This window comes from Haemorhous mexicanus, chromosome 1 (assembly GCF_027477595.1).
Source record: "Haemorhous mexicanus isolate bHaeMex1 chromosome 1, bHaeMex1.pri, whole genome shotgun sequence".
NCBI classification, from domain to species: Eukaryota; Metazoa; Chordata; class Aves; order Passeriformes; family Fringillidae; genus Haemorhous; species Haemorhous mexicanus.
The window spans coordinates 115502806-115523091 of NC_082341.1; the positions used below are offsets into that span (position 1 = coordinate 115502806).

Genomic DNA, 20286 nt, shown 5'->3' on the forward strand with positions numbered 1-20286 from the left:
GCATATTTGACAGATGTAGAAAATACAAATAATTCTAATGTTTTTCCACAGATTTCACTTTTGATGCCTATAAAATTATGAGTAGAGCTGTTTTCAGTTTCAGTGATGAGTTTATATCGGTTCTTTTAAGAAATGCCTGTCATCCACTCTTTGGCCAATACAGCTTATTAGCAAACACGAGTATTAGGTTTATTTAGAAACAACAAAGTTACTGTCTTCATTGCATTGAATTAATTTGTTTTGCTCCATATTATAGGCAGATGCACAAGTACAATAATGATCTTGATTTTTGATTGCGTACAATGCCTCTAGGCATAGTCTCGAGACAGGGCTGTGATTAAAGCACATCAATCAGTTGCAAACTGAGTTATCATCAGTAACACTTATGACTGAAGAGAGTACATTTATGCTGGATTGGTTCACTCCCATTTACAGTAACAACTAGCATGAAAATGCTGTTTTAGTAGTAATCATTTTGTGTTCTTCCCACTGCCTACACTTCCCCCATTTCCCCTAATTGAAACTCTGTTTTGATGTGATCTTAGCTGGCGCTGTTTCTGACACTGTCTTCTGCTACCATCGGCTTATTTTCTAGATGGGGAGCGATGGAGTTTTGCGCCTCAGTAGCTCCGCTCTAAATAACGAGTTCTTCGCGTACGCGGCGCAAGGGTGGAAACAGCGACTGGCAGAAGGTAACTCTCTGCTTGCTCTCAGGTCTGCCCAAGGTTAATTGTCTTTATGAAGAGTGTCTCTTTTTCTACATTTGAGAAATACTTTTAGAATAGAAACTGTAATAGACCAGTAATTCAGCAAAAGAGAAATTGCTGATTCCATTTTGAATTTAGAGTACGTTTTTACAGCTTGCTGTGGCAGCTTATTTTGACAGATAAAAAAAACCCAAGTATTTTCATCACTGTCAGCCTTGGAAACATGAATGCATGCAACTAAACCCTGCCAATATACCCTTGAAATACTGATGGTATATGGTAAATTAAATCTTTCTATGTCACTCTCCCTTTTGGTTTTCATTAATTTCATTTGGCATTGTTGGATGATTGTATCAGAAATCACTGTATGTCATCATTGTATTTGCAATTTATAATTACCCGTATTAAATTAATCCTTGACAACTTTTGTTCAATATGTTAGTATTTGTTTTTTAGGAGAATTTACACCAGAAATGCAGTTGCGCATCAGACAAGAGATTGAAAAGGAAAAGAAAACAGAGCCTTGGAAAGAAAAATTCTTTGAAAGGTTTTATGGTGAAAAGTAAGTACTGAAGCAAATAAAAGGATTTTTTTATATTTTCTTTTAGGAGGAAATGAAAATATAATTCTATGCTTCACATAGCACGGTCATATGCTGTAAAACTTAATAAAGCAGTTATGAAGAGCAGTCATTCCCCAATATAAGAAGTTGTGGGTAGAATTATAGTCGTGTGTCTGCACTTGCATTACAATTGCATTTTTAAAGAGTCATAAGTCATCCATAAAAATTCATCCAAAGAGAGCTTAAGACACAAGCATGTGAATATTTTTTAATAATCTTTTTAAATATAGCATTAGGGCAATTCCTCCTTCCTGCAAAATATAAATACAGCTTCTACAGATGAGAGGACCAGTAGCAATATGTCTGTAATATGTTTTAATTTGTTTTATTTTTTCTAAGCTAGTTGCAAAATTACTAAAATCAAGTAGAGTTTTTTATTTTTGACTGAGATGTCCCATTGGCCTGAGAAGAATATATGACATAGAAAAATGTTAGCTAGAGACAAATGAAAGTGACAATGACTAATTTAATTTTAGAAGTGAGATGCAAAGAATAAATAAATACCTTTAACTGACTAAAATAAATATAGCATCACTCCAGGTGCACAACTGGGATGAGTCAGCACAATTTCATTGATGATGATGGTACAGAGATGGCATTCTTCAGCAGCTGAAGATTCAATGTTTATCTTCATTTCATTTAAAAAACAAAATTTAAAGAGATTCATATCTTCTCAAAATCCAAGAATTTTCCTTTTAGAAATTATTTTTAAGAGCTAATTAATCAATAATTGGAATCATATCTCTGTTTTTAAAAATACTAAGAATTTATTACCAAGTATAAACTAGCTATTTAACAATTACTGTTTTTCTTTTTATTTTAAAGTATTTTTTAATTACATCCTAGAACCACAGAATGGTAAGGTTGGAAGGGGCCACAGTCGCTCATCTGGTCCAAGCTTCCTGCTCAAACAGGGTCATCCTTGAGCACACAGCACAGGATTGCATTCAGGCTGCTTACCAGTGAGGGAGACTCCACACTCTCTGGGCAATCCGTTCCAGTGCTCAGTCACTGCATAGTGAAGTTCTTCCTCACATTTGGGTGGAATTTCCTGTGCCTCAGCTTCTGCCCATTGCCTCTTGTCCTGTTGCCTGACACCACCAAGAAGAGCCTGGCCCCATCCTTTTGACATTCTCCCTTTAGGCACTTATAGAATTTGATGAGGTGTCCTTTCAGTTGCCTCTTCTCAAGGCTAACAGGACTGGCTTCCTCAGTCTGTCCTCCTAAGAGAGATGCTCCAGCCCCTCAATCTTCTTTGTTGCCCTCCACTGGACCATCTCTAGAAGCTACATGTCTCTCTTGTACCAAGGAGGCAGAACTGGATACTGCACTCCACCTGTGGCCTCACCAGGGCACAGCAGAGAGGCAGGAGCACCTCCCCAACCTGCTGGAATGCTCTTTGTAAGGCTTCCAAGATACCCATGGCCGTCTTGGCCACAAGGGCACTGCTGGCTCGTGGACATCTCATTGTCCATTAGGACCCCATGTCCTTCTCTGCAGAACTGCTTCCCAGTAGGTCAGCCCCCAGCCTGGAGTTACCCCTCCCCAGATGCATGGCCCTGCCCATCTCTCCCACCTGTCAGGCTCCTTCTGAAGGGCTGCACAGTCTCTGGTGTATCAGCCACTCGTCCCAGCTTTGTGTTGCTAGTGAACTTGCTGAGGAGGCATCTACCCCTTCATCCAACTCATTGATGAGTAAGTGAAACAATATCAGGCCCCATATTGAACCTTGGGGGACACCACTAAGGATGGGCCTCCAAATACAGCCTGTGCTACTGATTACAACCTGCTGGGATCTGCCATTCAGTCAGTTCTCAATCTATCTCACTGTCTACTCAATCCAATGTATGTGTTATACATAGCAGAAAAATTGTTCAATGGGAACCATCATTACATAAGTTGTCTTAGTTTTGCTGTCAGATGTTTTTCACTTAAGAAATCCAGAGCACAGGGAACTCTTCATATGACTGATTATCTTAAAGATTTACTAAAATGTTTCTGCAGTACTACTTCCCACAATCAGCTGTCTTGGACCACTGGGAAATGTAGTGAAAATGAGGCAAGAAATGGACAGATCCATTTTAGTATTTTTTTTTTGTGCACCATTGCTAGATGCTTTCCTCCCAGTGTATTTTTCTACAGCACCTTATCTTTACATATAATGGAAATTCTAGGCTCTTAATGTGCTAGACTGTCTTGTGTGAAGTGCTTAATTTCTTAGTAAACAGCTTTGAGACTTCAGTTTAGTCCAGGTGTTGATCCTTTTAGTATCAAAAAATACTAGTTAGGTTTTCAGATAAAGAACGTAATGGCTTTTCATTATGCATATCAATAGAAGAGTTGGTGACTAACCTTTCATGAAGGAAAGGGCTATGTAAGATACTGGTATAGGGTCTTCCACAAGAAGTAGAAGTTTATCACCAGCAATGCAGGAATTCTTCAGTCAAAAATTGCTGTCACATGCACAGAGAATGATGCTCATAATTCTGCAGAGCCAGCAGTCCTGCTGTTCTGGCTGAAAGCTGGATACCGTGGTGCTTGGCAGATAATTGCTCAGTCTGTGATGATACATGTCATTTGGTTTCATATGTTTCTGACATCAACATTGTTATGCAAAATGTCATATTCCACATCATTTCCATTTTGACTGAAGTACTGAATCTGGTCCTCCCTGCCCTATCCCCTGCTTGCATTGTTTCACTTGCATTCTTCTGCTTGGCTGTTATGTAGGCAGATGTGCTTTGCTGACTTAAGTACTTTTCCTCATTGTTTACTCACTGAATGGTAGCTTTTGCTGTAGCTTCCTCCTTGTGTTGGTTCTGGGGCGGTCCTGTGCTGGGCAAGAGTTGGACTCAGTGATCTTGTGGATCCTTTTCAACTCAGGATATGCTGTAACTCCATGATTCTCTTACCTTTTTTCACTTTGGTTTTTAAACTAGCTTTCAGTATGATTGGGCTGTGTCTCTTTTCAGCTATGTTGATTTGACTGAACTAGCAGAACTTGTAAACTTCCCCGAGCTGTTTCTCACATGCACTGCCTGCAAAATGAATCTGTCTTGCAGGCTAACTTGCTCACTTTACAGAGTAGTATTTTTGCTCTGACTTAAGTGAATTTGATCTTCTAATATTCCATAAGTAAATTCAAGTTTCACCTTCTACTTAGGGAAGGACTATTAATAGATGCAGAATCTCTGTAAGCATTTTTATGGACTCCACAGTTGATAGCAATCAAAGACTTCAGACTGCTTTTTCCCTGTTAGCTCTAAGCATTGCATCTTGTGTTTGCTCTTTTCTGTACCCAGGCTGTTTATCGTGGCACTGTCAGTTGCACTTTACTTCCATCCATTTTTGTTCTTTTCCACTTTCTCATATTTGTTCGTTTTTCCTCTCTCTGACTTTTTTCAAAATACAAAATCTTATTCTGCAGTCATTTATCTAGGATTAGTTTATGTATGTTGATAGAAATCCACATTATTCTGGCTTGCTGCCCCAAGATTGCAAGGGTTATACTCTATTATGTCAATATATTATCTCTTTTCTCACTTTTGAGAGTTACATGTCAGGATAGTACTGTCAGCTAGATCAAAGCTTTAATTTTGGGTAGACCTCCTCCAAATTTTATTGCTGATTTAATCCTTTTCTTACTTTAGTTCTTTTCCCCCAGTACTATTTATCACAGCACTGGGATATCAGCATTCATATATCCTTGAGTAGCTTTTTGGGGGTTTTTTCCTGGATGACTGAATGCCCTTATTTTACCAGTTGAATCCTGTCCTTAGCACTTTTCATTGAAATCTGCTTGCTGCTGCACTCGTATTTTTTGTGCTGTTTTGCAAACTTTGGGTGTCTTTTTCTCTAAGGGAGAAGGCAGATCAGTTGTTTATTTTGCAATCCAAGATTGCCTTAAACATGCTGATCTTGAGCCTTCTTCTTTAGAAAGTCTTTCTTTTCAGTTTCCTCTTCAACATGGTAGTATTTCCAATATTGAAAAAAATGATTAAGATTCAGTACGTGTTCTGCTGGCCTTAATCTGCTTTATCTTATTTCCCTTAAAATTCTTTATCCTCAGTACGTTACAAGGATGTGTGTATTTGTGTAGTGTCCATGTGACAGTTTCATTCACCTTTATCCTGTCCTTCATTCCTCTGCTGATTTTCAATCCATGAAGATAACCATCAAGCAGTATCTTTTCATGATGTAACCCAGCTAGAGAAAATAGACCATTGATTCAGTTTTCAGTAACGGAGTGGATATTTTTTTTCCCTTTCCATTTTCCTGAGATAACTTTGGCTCCTTAACACAAGGAATTTTGGAGGAAGTTATTCACCAAAACCCTGGTAAATTAAACTTTACTCACCTAAACTTACAACCTAAATTTAGGCCATATGGGGAACTTATAGTCTATACAGAACAAAGGCACATCTTCTGAAATGCATTCAGTGTGGGAATTGTGAATTTGCTGCTCTGAATTGCTCTCTAGAGGATCCTTCCTCAGTGCATTGATGGTAAAGGGAGACTTTGTTCATTATTACTGTCTAGTTGTAGGCAATACTAATAATTAAGTGTGCTTTTTGGGATGCCAGTTCCAGGCTGGGCTGGCTTGGGGTTTTTTTCTTTGGTTTACAGCTCTCACTGTAATACATCTGTTCAGTGTTTTTAAAATGCACAACCACAGATTTTGGTTTTTTATGTGTTCTGTACTTTCATCTGAATAGGGCTTTGTATCTCTGTATCCTCTGGCTACACACTGACAAGCAATTTTGCTTCCATAGCTTCTGAATATCTTTTATGCCTGCTTGTTTCCATTTTATTCTTTATTTTCTGATTAAATGATAACAGAGATCTGTTTAGTAGATTAGAAGATCCTTAAGACCATGAAATTTCTTTTAAGGCCTCCCACCAAGCTTTTGTGTATTTTCTGCTATTATGGAATTGCTGAGGCACAAGGTCTGCTTGGAAAATCTTCCTAAAGATGCTGAGCATCTGTACTCCCACTGGCCTTAGAAGGAAATGAGGATGTCAGAGCACATACATTTTTTAAAACAACATTTTTTTCTTCTCTTAGCTTTAGTTTTGTTTTGGGTCTTTTTTTGATGTTTTAATTCTGCTGAAGTAATAGAACTTTATTTTAACTAGTATTTTCAGAATCAAAGATAAGAAAATCTTCAGAATCATGCATAGTATACATGGTTCCTTTGCAATTCATCCCTGAGAATGAATGCATAGGTTGTAAATGTATATCTTTTAGCTCCTTAAGAATGTTAAACTTCTTTCATATTGCTGGCTATGTTGATCCTAAAAGCAGGTGAAGGAGGCAAAAAGAGATTTCCTTTACAACTGTTCCCACTAGAAGATGATGCAATTGTGCATTTCTTCTGCAATGGATGCTATACCAATGTTGCAATATTGTGCTGGTATTTAAAAAAAAAAACAAAAACAAAAAAAACCCAACCAAAAGCAGGAATGTAGACAGAGAGATTTCTTATATTAAAAATATTCATGGCTTTTAACACTTCTAAGGAAATCTCAGTAGTTAGGTTTCCAAAATATATAAAACTGTATATAAATTAATTAGCCACCACTTAAGCAAGCCATTATTTTAAACTTGAAAATTTGTATTGTTTGGAAATAAAAGACGTGGGTGAGAAAGGTCAGCCTATTCCCTTGTCCTTAATGTGATGGAAATACCTATTTTAATTTCTGTTTTTCTTTAGGTTGGGAATGTCAAGAGGAGAATCAAAGAAGCTCACTGCAGTGCAGAACAATGATGAAGATGAAAGTAATTCTTTGTGCAGATCTTCTGGCACACCTGGTCCTTCTAAGCAAGCAACCTTTGAGGATCAAGAGGAGAAAGGTGCTAAAGTTCAACCTTTACCAGAGACAGATTATAGTCCATCTCATTGTAGTATGGAACAGGTTCCTGTCAAGGATCTAACAGCAGATTCTGAGGATATACTGATACCTGAAGAATCAGTAATTCAGGAGGAAATTGCTGAAGAGGTCGAGACAAGTATTTGCGAATGCCAGGAGGAGAACCATAAACCAGAGCATGAGTTTTCTGAGGAGTCTGTAAGTCCAGCCGGCACAAATGAGGAAACAGAGGCAGTACAGCTTGCAGACAGCACTGAGTCCTGTGTCATGATGAATGATGTAACTGATACCGTATCTCGCATTGAAATTAAAGTAGAGTTGAAGTCAGAATGCCCTCAGGAGGAAATGTCAGTTGTGATAGATCAGCTGGAGGATTGCATATCACCAGCACGATCAGCTTCATCTACAAACTCTGTCAGCGGTACAGCTGAGAAGGATTCTGAGTCTGCAAAAGAGCTAATTGTGCCAGAAATGCAAAGTGCTGCTCTGGAAGGCTCCTTGTTCACTGGTGGAGGCATTGCAGTGGATATGGAGCTTCAGAGCGACCCTGAGGAACAGTTGTCTGAGAATGCTTGTATTTCTGAAACTTCCTTTTCCTCTGGAAGTCCAGAAGTTTGTATTGCCTCTCCTGGAGGAGACACTCAGTCGACTTCGGAGGAACCCTGTACTCCAGCATCTCTTGAAACAGCTTGCTCATCTGAAGTGTCCAGTTCTGAAAATATTGAAGGTGATATTCAGCAAAAGGCCAGTGATGAAAACTTGAACACACCCTTAATGTCGGAAATCTCTCCGATGTCCACCTCACCTGTAACCTCAGAAGCATCTTTGATGTCAAATTTACCTTTAACGTCAGAGGCATCACCAGCTTCTAATTTACCTTTAACATCAGAAACCTCTCCAATGTCTGATTTGCCTTTAACATCAGAAACATCTTCAGTATCTTCTGTTCTTTTAACTTCTGAAACATTTGTGGCAAATAGTTTGCCTCTTCCATCAGAGATATCTCCAGTTTCTAATTCCCCAAGCAATGAAAGACTTACTCTGCAACAAAGGAAATCACCATGTTTGTTGGAAGATTCTCTTCCCACTCTGAAAGAAGAAAGCTCTGTCATTCCTAAGGTGGTTCAAGAAGAGAATCTTGTTCAGCCAAAACAACTTCAGAGTGCCTCTGAAAATATGAAAGTTGGTCCACTAACAGTTATGCCTGATACTTCAGTATTGGAAGAGTCCCAAAGCAAAAACCTCAGTCATCAGCCATGTAAGACACATTCTGAAATTGAGAAATCCTACATTGCATCCATCCCAGAACACACCCCTCCAGAGGTGATCAAAAATAAAAATCACAGTGTTCAGCAAAGAGGTGACAAGAAAGGTACACTCTTGCCCTCAGAGGTGTCTCTCTTATCAGAAGGATCACTTGGCAAAAATATCGAATTGCTTCCATCAAAGCCACATGATAAACTATATACCTCATCTCTAGAGAAAGCTGCGTTCTCTGAAGTGTGCAGAAGTAAATCTCACAAGCTCACAGGCAGCACCCAAAGTCGTCTAGAGAGTTCCCATTCTTCCAAGTCTTTAGAACCCACAAAATCACCAGAAGCAAGAAATGAAAGTAGAGACCCAGAGATCCCAAAGAGGAAAACAGCAGAACAGCACGGTTTTGGAATCTGTAAAGAGAAGAGAGCTAGAATAGATGATGATTTGCCTAGTCGTAGTGCTTCATCAACAAGTCCATCTGATAAAGAACAGCCACCTAGAGAGGAGCCCCGAGTTCCACCCCTTAAGGTAAAGTAATGAATAAACAGGGCGGCTTGGAAACAAAATGTTTATTATGTCCCTCTACGAACTGCATACAGGCACAGTACATAGTATATTTTTGGGGATGTATAAGGGTTGTTAGTACTGATGGTTTTGCTTTATTGTTACATTTCCACCATGCCAAATTACTTCTGATACAGATATATCTACAGTTGTTCAGTAGGGGTCTTTGCTAAAAGATTGATTTTGTGGCAGAGCTCTCCAGGATCCATTGGTTTAATCCAATTCAAGATCTTCCCCATCAGTCACATGCAGCACTTGTTTTTCTAATTTTGTGCTTGTTCCAATCTGTATTTTGTTCTTGTTCTTCTGTGGATGTCTTCTCCAACAAGCATGACTAATAAATGTTATCATAACCAGCACTTAGAAAAACAACCAGCACCTTAATCCAGCAAGAGAACCAAGAGCCAGAATAGTTGAAGATCCTTTTGTAAGCCCAAGGCTTGGGGTAGGCTGAAATATAGGATTTCCCTGTAGAATTAACTGGAAACAGACCTAGTGGGGGGAAGTGTCTGATTTATATATATATAGATACCTTTTTAATGGCAAAGCAAAGGGCAAAAAAATACACCACCTAAGCAAACACTTATGTGTGTATTATTCTGCTATGTAAGAAAGTATATTTCAGTTAAAAAGGTTTTTTTTCATTACAGAGTTCTGTAGATTCAGTTATATATAGGCTCAGTGTTTTGGGCCTTTTAATTTCGTACTTGATGACATCAGCCAAGTTTAAGATCCAATTTACTGTATTTAAGCCATTGACTTTGCAATACTAATTCCTGATTATTCAGAAATGCCCTTTTCTGCATTTATTTTTAACTTTTGCAGTCACTGAACATTGTTAATATGGCCGGGAGGGCAAATAGACTAATAGGCTTTAATCACTAGTGCAGAAGCATATTTCAGATAATTTATTTTTAAGAGCAGTGATGCAATTGGAAGTTAGCTCTGTTCTTAGTTTAGTGATATTCTTTCATATTTGGAAGGTTCTATCTAGCCTAATAAATTCTAATAACTCTCTAAGCATAAAGGAAATAGATCACTAGGGAATAAAGGTCATTACTATAATAATAATAAAAAAACAACCAAGTACTTAGAGCTCTAGGAGTTTTGGCAAAGTGGAAACTGAAAAGAGTTGCTGCTGAAACTGAAAGCAAAATGTTTTGAAGAATTGTGGGCAGTCAATTCTAGTATGCTTTTTGTGTAAAAAAAATTTGGCTCTTGAATCATCTCACCAACAAACCCCTATAAATTGTAATTAAAGGAGGAAAAAAGAACCCCAGTTCTTCTAAGTCATCCTCTTGTATGGCTGTCACTTCCCATCATATCTTAGGACTACTTTTTCTACAAATACTACCTAGATTTCTACTCAGTTCCTTTCAGAAGATAAGTCATAGTATTAACCACTAAGTCTAGAGACAGCCAGTAGAAATATGTCCATTTTAAGAAATTAAATTTTTTTCCTAACCTTGGGGTATCCTGAGAGAGTGTATGAGTTACAAAATGGTTCCAGGATTCTTAATCCTGAAAAACTGTATGCCTAATTGGAAACATCCTATTAATTGCAGTGATTTTACAGGTTATTATTTTGCTTACAGTGCTAGGTATTTAAATTTTTAATATTTGTGGGTTTACTATTTATAGCCTTGAGGATTTAATTTTTGAAGTGCAGTAATGTAAGAGTTGTCCAGGGATGTACTAAAGCAAGTATCTTAAAAATGCAAGTGAGGAAAGAAAAGGCATATCCTTTAGTGATTTACTTCTTTTACACCTCTTAAATCCTCCACCGTGGAAGTTGGAAAACAGGCTCAGTGGAGATACCACTACGTCCTGTCTAATGGCAAGATTTGTTGTCTGGTTTATAAGCAAAGCACAGGCTTAATCACTGGTGACCAAGGAGAAGGGCACTACATGATCGTTACTTTTTCACATGTTTGCAGGAAGGGATTGCTTGCAGGTTCTTGTCCAGTATCACTGAATGAGTTGCTTGCTGATCATCTCAGGTAGATGCACTGAATATAAAACAGGTCTGACAAATTGTATCTGATAAGCATCATGTTGTCATCCAGTTCAATCTTTCTTCCTGTCAGAAGGATCAGTGTGAGTAGGCTAATGCAGGTGTCAGTTATTCACGCTGGAGGATGATATAAAATATTGAAGCATAAATATCATTAAGTTTTAGCAGGTTTTTGTCCACCTGCATTGAACAGTAATTCCTTTCATTACCTTTCTCTGACCCTTAAAGAGACAGCTGGTTATTTTAGTGAGTTGATGATCTCATTAAAATTTACTGGGGTTTTTTTTCTTTTTCTCCCTTTAGATTCAGCTTTCAAAAATTGGACCACCTTTTATCATCAAGAGCCAGCCTGTTTCTAAACCAGAACCTCGAGTTTCCCCAAGTACATCAGTCAGCAGTGGGAGAAACACTGGGGCTAGAACTCTGGCAGATATCAAAGCAAGAGCTCAGCAAGCAAGAGCCCAAAGAGAAGCTGCAGCTGCAGCAGCCGTGGCAGCAGCTGCCAGCATAGTCTCTGGTGCAATGGGGACCCCATGCGAAGGTGGGAAGACAAGAACACTGGCACACATCAAGGAGCAAACAAAGGCCAAGCTATTTGCAAAGCATCAAGCCAGAGCTCATTTACTCCAGACTAATAAAGAATCAAAGTCACAGTTCAGCTCAAAGGAAAGTAGTACCTCATCTCTGGAAATACCAACGACTACTGACACGAAGATTGAAGGTTCTACTGGTGTCATTATAGTTAATCCTAACTGCAGGTCCCCTAGCAACAAGTCTTCTCATCACCGTGAGACCACCACTTTATTGCAGCAGTCCCTTAACACAGCTACATTACCAGAAACTGCTACTGAGATATCTGTGCACAGTTCTGATGAAAATATACCTGTGCCACAATTTTGTGAGAAAATTATTTCATCTACCTCTACTGAAAGTAACAGTGTGCCAGTGCTTTATAATAAAAGTTCAGTCTCTGTGTGTGTTTGCAGCACTGCTATGTCTGGAGCAATTAAAGAACTTTCTTTTGCAAGTTCTGTTGATAAATCCTCTGTGTTAATGTCTGTTGACAGCGCAAACACAGCAATTTCAGCCTGTAATATAAATATGCTGAAAACCATCCAAGGGGCTGATACTCCATGCATAACTGTTGGACCAAAATGTATTGATAACAGTAATGTACCAGTCTCCGTAGACAACACAGTCTTATCAAACTCCATCGATGACAAAAGGTTGCCAGTACCCAGTAGCAATGTGAATAACGCTGTCTCCAGTCATTATGCCACTGTGCCAGCTTCATCTATTGCAAGTAACTTGCCAAATCATCTCTCTGGTAGTTCTGTACTGATTCCCCCAGTGGGGGCTACCAACAGATTTCCTTCTGATAAGATAGCCATAACCAGGTGTAGCGAGCAGAGCACTGTCTCCATCCACACTACCGTCAGGTCAGCTTTAAGTTGCAGTGAGGCCCTTGCAGCAGCAGATTCTGTTGCAAGGCCACCTATCTCAATGTTTACTGGTAACATGGTGACAATAAGCTCCTATGATAATGCTACTAAATTGAATGCTGATCTCTTAGAAAAAAGCTCTGGAGCAAGAAACCGGATGGATCTCTCTGGCAAATCTCATCCACTGAGCTTTACACAAACTGCCATGAATAGGTCTATACCTTGTAAAGTCATTGTTGACCACACTACGAACCAGAATTCCAGTCTGTCACTTTCTTCCTCCATTGAAAACGTAGAGAACAGCATTGACCTGCAGAGCAGACCCGTAAGGACAGAAGCTGCCTTACAAAGTATAGCTTGTCCTCAGGTGTCTGTCATAAGCAGGCCTGAAGTGGTTGCCAATGAAAACCTTGAGCACAGTTCCAGCTTTGTCACCATTACAGCAAAGCAAGACAGCAAAAACTTGCAGGCAGGTTGTTCAAGTCTTCGAGAAGTGCCTCTTGCTCCTCAAGATAAATTAATTGAGGTGGTTACTACCAGCCAAGGCTTTGCTGAGCAACTAAGAGGTCCTTCAGCACTGAAAAATGAGGCCAATGCTGCCTGTGCCAATCAGTACAACACTAACAATAGAATCTGTTGGCGTGATGAGGAGGCAATGAATACAGACCAGCCAGTGGTCAGCCATCTTACCTCTGGTAAGCATAAGGAATATGCAGAGCAAAACTGCTTGAAAAATGTCAAAAGCGAACCTTCCAGTTACACACAAATGTCAGAACTGCAATCCAGGAGTCTTTTGACAAGCATTGCTGTTCCTGTTAAACTGGAAACTAATGAGACTGACAAGTGCTTCAGGATGGACACCGAGGATTTTACAGGACCTGAAATGCCTGCCCAGACTGCAGAAATAGCCACGAGTGTGCAGCCACCGCAGACCTCCAAGACATCCATCACGGACTCCATGGAAGACTCCCTGTCCCTGACAACAGAAACCCTAAAGAGAGTTACAAGTGCTGGGGGCTCTAGCTGTCGCTTGTCCTCAGTGGAGGCCAACAATCCCTTAGTGACACAGTTACTGCAAGGCAATCTGCCTTTAGAAAAAGTGCTGCCGCAGCCCAGATCAGGAGCCAAACTAGAAATTAGCCGGCTTCCCTTGCCTTTGCAAACTACCTCAGTATGTAAAACAGTAGTGGCTGAGAGAAATATTGTTGAACATGCTTCCAACTCTCCTAATCCAGATGGTAAAGGATTTACAGCAGGCAGCATAGCCCCGCTACAAATCAGAAAGCGTGAAAACCATCCGAAAAAGAGGATGGCCAGGACTGTAGGGGAACATGCTCAAATTAAATGTGAGCCTGGGAAGGTGTCAATGGACACAGATGTTAAAGTGGCTCCTTGTGTAATTAGTTCCAGCATGAATCAGCTAGGGCACGGACAGCCATTTAAGCAGGAGTGGCTTAACAAACACGCCGTTCAGAGCCGGATCGCTCACAGCCCAGAGATCAAGCAGCAGAAGAGACCGTTGCCTTCATGCAGTTTCCAGCAGAGCTTATTTCACATTGATAAAAATGGCAGCTTTCACGCAGAAGCCAGTACCTCACATAGACAGCATTTTTACCAAATGTCCATGGCTGCAAGAGGCCCCATTCCTACGGCAGCTTTGTTGCAAACTACTTCAAAAGGCCCACCTGGCTGCAACTCATTTGCTTTTAGCAGACACCTGGAACAGAAGGGTTTGGGGGACGTGAATATTTCTACAGCAGCTCACCAGCTGAGGCTAGGAAGTGTGTTTTCCCCTAATATTCAAATTAAGGAAGGTGATGACATTGCCAGTGCCTCTCAAACTCTGCAGAGTAAAACATTAACGCATCCCCCTGCTCCCCCTCCGCCCCTTCCACCTCCTCCCCCTCCTCACCCAAATGCCGAAGTCCCCTCTGATCAAAAACAACCGACAGTTACTATGGAAACCACTAAAAGACTTAGTTGGCCTCAGCCAGCAAGCATCTGTAGCAATATAAAATCTGAACCTATTTCTTTTGAGGAAGGTTTAAGCAGCAGCTGCGAACTGGGCATGAAACAAGCTTCCTATGATCAGAACGAAGTGAAAGAACAGTTAAAAGCGTTTGCATTAAAAAATGCAGATTTCTCTTCCTATTTACTTTCTGAGCCACAGAAGCCTTTTACCCAACTTGCTGCTCAGAAAATACAGACGCAGCACCCACAGCAGCAGCAGCAGCAGCAGCAGCTCTGTGGAAATTATCCAACAATACACTTTGGTAGCACAAGTTTCAAAAGGGCAGCGTCTGCAATTGAGAAATCGATTGGGATTTTAGGAAGTGGTTCAAACACTGCCACAGGCCTGTCTAACCAGAACGCGCAGATCCCGGTTCAGAAATTTGCTGACAGCAGCAACGCCGACGAGCTGGAACTGAAATGCTCCTGCAGGCTGAAAGCCATGATCGTGTGCAAAGGCTGCGGAGCCTTCTGTCATGATGACTGCATAGGGCCTTCCAAACTGTGTGTAGCTTGTCTGGTGGTGCGGTAGGAGCTCAGTCAAAGATGCAGTATCCCTTATAAATGTGGGAGAGCAGGACAAAGGAACAGAGAAATTAGAACAGCTTAGGCCACTAATGGTTTGCAATTAGTGGATTGATTATTTTTTTAAACTGTTTTTTTATTTTTTTGTTCTTGTTGTTTTGGTTTGGTTTGTTGTTTTTTTTTTTTCTCTTATGTGGTACTTTCAGAACTTAGTTATTCTGCCTCAGTGCCATTTTCTGGGAAGAAGAGGAGACCTGTAGAAGTAGTTTAAAAAAAAGATAGCCTTGTTACTGAGGCATCTATGAGCTCTTGCTGTGCTAAAAAGAAAAAGAAAAATGCATTAATGCATGTAATTCATAGCTTCTATTTATTTGCACAAAGTGCAGCACATTTTTTCTCCACTGTTTGATATTTGATATGAGCTGCAGGTTAAAGATCAGTGGAAGAATAGCACTGTAAGAAGTGGAGTAACTATGCAGAATGAATAACACACTGAATAGCAGCTGGTGTGAGCGGGGTAGTGGCAAGGTGTGGGGTGCCGACCATTGTAGATTCTAAGTGAGTTTGCAGTCTTTCTGCTGACAAGATTGTTTTCTTCAATTGACTTTCACTATCTAGGGCTAGAATATAGTCACTTCACCTAACAAAAGAAATTTAAAAGAGGAATTTAGATGGCTAGAGAAGTTTCCTTATGTTCCAGGGACTGTGGAACTCAAATCTTACTCATCATCTCTTCTTTGTTGATTCCTTGAGAAAGATTTGTGGTGAGTTAGCGGGACCAGCACTGGAAACACATTGGCTTCTGTAGAGTCTGAAGAAGGTAGCTTCTCTGCTGGAGATTAGAAATCTCTTTTCTCTTCCTGTTTCTCACTCAAATGGTCTTTATTTGTATTTGTCTCTCTAATCTGTCCACTAGGTTTGTCAGTTCCAAATATATATAAAAGTAAGGTCAGACATAGGTCATTGGATCTCGAGGTTGTAGTCTTTTTGTGGTCTAAAAATGATGCATTCTTCTGATGAATGAATAAGGAAAGATTTTAATTGCATATTGGTTGAATGTTAGCTTATAATTTCTTTTTCCTCTTATGTGAGTTACTCTATTTAAATAACATCTGAGAGTTTTGCCATTTAAAGTAATTCTTAGAAGTACTTACAACACTGACTTTTTTTCTCTCAAAGAAAGTCAGACCCGTTTTAGAAATTTGGAAGCAAAGTGTATTTTTAAAAGGGATACTGCATCTTTAAAGTAACCTTCAGTAGTTATCCAGTACTGTATTTACATTCAGGACTATAGCTGCATTCCAGATGTGCTAGCCACCATAACAGCAGAAAGGAGAAACAATGATTTTGGAGTCCTATTCACCTAAAAGGAAAATATTATAAAGGGATAAAGCACATGCAGTTGCTGGGGAGATGAAAACACCTTGGGTTTTTCTTTATTCCCACTTCAAGAACACAACATGTGGAGTTCAAGTCACCTGCCAATATGTGGTTGGGTCTGCCCAAATGTCAGCATCAAGAGAAACAGGTTTTTTTTTACCATCACAGCAGAACCTCACTAATCCAAAGACCTTACAGCCCGCCCAAGAAAACTGATTTTCCTTGCACAGTTTTAAGAGAGCAGTGTAGTAAGAATGTGTGAGATGTAAGACTGCTTGGTTTCATTGTGCAGTGAACTGTTGCATTCTGAAGTACTAATGTGAACGATAGAGCTACATTTAAGAAATTAAAAGTATGCTGTATTTCAGAGCATACTTTTTTTGTCTGATCTTTGTGTGCTTTTCATCAGCTGTAATCAGTCTCCCTGACTCAAGGGCATATTAGTGAGGTTCTGCTGAAGGAAGGAACCATATTTATTTTCTTGCGGGACCATTTTCACAAACATGATTAATGCCGTTTGTTGTCTTAAAAGTGAGCTGGAATATCTACAACATACATTCCTGTCATAGGAAGCTCTATGGTGCACCTTGATGTTCTCTTTTATTGTAATTAGCAACATATCAATATTATTTTTGACACTGTGTGGTACAAAGGCCATTTGTAATAACTAACAAATTTGTTGCTGATACAATAATACTTTTTTTTTTCTATACAAAAGTGCTCCTTAATATGACATGTGAACTAAGGAACGGCTTCTCAGCACTTTCAGGTCTTCTGGTAGGAAAATAAGCCAGCCAAGCAAAAACCTAAAAGTAAGCAAGTGAAAATTAGCATCCACTGCTATGCCAGCTGCTGGTGAAAGAGCAACTGGGCAATACTCATGAGTAAGCATGAGTGTAGTCAGTTAATGTATATCAGATTCATAGTTGAGGAGCCTTTGTATTGGAATTGTATTGCATTGTATTTATACTTGGTAGAGCTAGGATCTTCTATTTAAAAAAAAAAAAAAAAGAGAGAGCAACCAGTCTTAAGACTTCTATTTACCTATGTTTATATAAGCCTGCTGGGAATCTTTATTTCTAGCTCAGGTTTTCCTGTCCACAGCACATAAGTCAATATTTGTTTGTACTTGCATCTTGAAATAGTTCTTGTATTGACTGACATAATACAGAAATAAATTCCGGCCACAGCATAGTTTTCCTTTGTTTGAAGGGTAAGAGTGTGACTAATGTGGTAGGTCACTCATTCATGTCATGTTGTCGCTTTTGTATCAGGATTGCAACTTGCATGTGTGAGGTCATGATAAAATGTATTTTAAATGGCATTAGACTGGATGGTGCTATGTTACATTACACAACTGACCAAACTCTTCCATAGTGCAGTTCCACTCCTTTCTTTTTGGAGTCATTGGAGATGCACCAGGAATAAATTCAAGCAATTAGTTAGCAACAGTGGTGAAGTGTTGTTACAGATTAGGTTTAGGGTATGAAAATACTCAAAAGCAACCACGGTGATGTGAGAGCCTGATTGAATCCTAGCGTGACTGAAAACCTTTCGTGGATTTAGGTATCACACAAATGCCTGGGGGAGAGTAACCCTAGGCCTTTGGTAAGACCACAGTCACATTTAGACATTAATTTTGAATTACTCCTTTTGTGTTTGTTGTTTCATTGTTCAGGTTTCAGGCTCAGTGTCATTGTGTTTTCTGATGACCATGCCATTTGCACCGTGGGTTGTTAATAGTTTATGCACTGAAAAGTGGTGGAAGAATTGCTTAAGAACACACTGCTCTGTGTTTGTGTGTACGTACGTATGTGTCCCAATGTCCAGCATGTATAATTTACCTTTTTTTTTTTTTTTTTAAATCTCAAAAATTGTCCCCCTACTCCTACCCCTGGAGCAGCACTTTTGGGTGAGAGGGAGAAACGCTTTTTTCTTTCCTCCCTCTTTGTTGTTTTGATTGCATACCTGTGAGATATGCAGATAACGTTAGGGCATTTGCAGTGAGTGTGTTTGCGTGTTTCTGTTCCGAAATAATTTTCCAAGCAGAAACTCCCTTTGAAATAATGTTAAAAAAATAATTAAGAAATGGTGAACTGGATGCTCCCTGTTTGCATTTTATTTATCTGCTGAGATCTAGTACATGAAATAGCATTTAAAAAGACAAAAATAAAGGTTGAGCCATAAAGCAAAAGGTATATTCTCTGTACTATAGACTTTCTTCTTGAGGGTGGTGCATGTTGTCAGGGTAAGCTACAGAACGTGCAGATGGTTTTTCAGGGCCCTGCAATTCCTTGCACAGTTTTTAAGCTGGTGCATATGGTGCTTTATAATGCAATTTCTGAAGTAAAATTACCTTATGCTGCACCCCCTTCCCCTTATGAACACACGCACAATTTCAGAATCGTTATTGTAGCCTCTGGTTTAGCAGTTTCTCCAAGGTGTGGTGAAGTACCAGGATAAACACTCGAGATGAGCTGAGAAGTGTCACCCAAAGGGATCATTTTAGCTGACGCACATGAAGGGCCCTGCTCTGAACACTGAATGGCTTCTGCAGTCTCCTGGCAGCAGCGCAGGGCTCATCTTTGTGGCTCTGCAGAGCACTGGGGGGGAAGCAGCGAAATATTCAGTGGCTTTATCATGGACCTGTGTGGCTAAATGTTTCTGAATCTTTGAAATCCTGTTGTCTTCGGTCATCATGCTTTGTCACTGTAAAACCAACGAAAAGAAAAAAAAAGCATTTTTTAGTCTAATTTAAGGAGCTGCTTCTTTTATAGCACATAATATTTCGCTTTGTACTATATTTGATAGTTAAAGAATAATTTAGTCCGTAGAATAACTTTGTTGTATTTGTACTGTTCATGAATGTTACAAGAAAAGTGCTTTACTTTGTTGCCATAATTCTCTTGTACTGCTGTAAAATATTTTTTCTGCTTTATGGAAACTTAACTCGGTTCACATTTTCAGTACAGGGTTTTTTGTGTGTATGTAATTTTTTTTTTTTTGTCAGTATTCTGAATGTTTACATCTGTTCAACATTAGCCATTCTATGCCTTTATTGGGCAGTATTACTCCTGCAGTATAACAGCAATGTGAAATCCACTCATACCTAACATGCATGAGAAATACAGATTTATTGGGGAGATCCCTAACGTGCATAGATACTTTTTCTATCTGCATTCAGTGAAGTAAATACCCTCCTTCAGTCCTCTACCAAAGAAAATGTTATCCCCACAGGACAAGCTCGGAAAGTGGTTCTCTGAATTTTCAGAAGGGGGTGTAGTTGGTTTCAGCAAGATTGCTACAGTTTAATGCTGTTATGCTTTGCTTTGTTACCCCACCAGACTGGGTGAAACAAGCATTTTAGCAATTTTTTGTGTTTCAAGACAGTGTTTTGTTTAGAATTCAGGGATCATGCTTTCTTTAATGGTGCTGTTTGTTTTATTATTTTTTTTAAGAAAACAACCTTTTGTTGCCTACAGAAATGACCATTCACAAAACCATAAATTAAATAAAATAATTTGTCTTCATAACTTTCCTCCCTTTCCTTTCCCCCTTCCCTGTCCCTTGAAAATAACAACTTGGGCTTCAATATTAAAATATTCTGGAAAAAAATAAAGAGATAAAATAATATTTGTCATTTGTTTATTTATTTTATGTTCAGTGCCTTAGGCAGGAGATCCTCCTTGTGCACGTCCGTTGTATGTACAGGTTGATGAACTAGAAATGGGAGAGAGAAGTCAGCCCTTTGTAAAGGATTTTTCAGTTACAATGATGTAAGGGACAGTTTGAATGAATTCTGATATAATTCGAGCATTAATCACCTTACACTGGTAAAATGAAACTAGGTGTTGTGTACTAAGTTGTTTAGGTAGAATAGTTTGTGGATGAAAG

The 20286-nt window shown here is 39.3% G+C and overlaps 1 protein-coding gene across 2 annotated transcripts in view; it reads left to right on the plus strand.

Annotated features, from left to right (window-relative positions):
* The window catches only part of ASXL3 (ASXL transcriptional regulator 3), a 126753-nt gene extending 106730 nt beyond the window's left edge, over positions 1 to 20023 (plus strand). For both annotated transcript variants that reach the window (XM_059860071.1, XM_059860062.1), the window contains 4 exons: positions 596 to 692; positions 1164 to 1269; positions 7044 to 8985; positions 11339 to 20023. In XM_059860071.1, coding sequence (XP_059716054.1) covers positions 596 to 692; positions 1164 to 1269; positions 7044 to 8985; positions 11339 to 15019 — 5826 coding nt within the window. In that variant the 3' untranslated portion in view covers positions 15020 to 20023. The remainder of the gene's footprint in view (positions 1 to 595; positions 693 to 1163; positions 1270 to 7043; positions 8986 to 11338) is intronic.
* Positions 20024 to 20286: the final 263 nt, after the last annotated feature.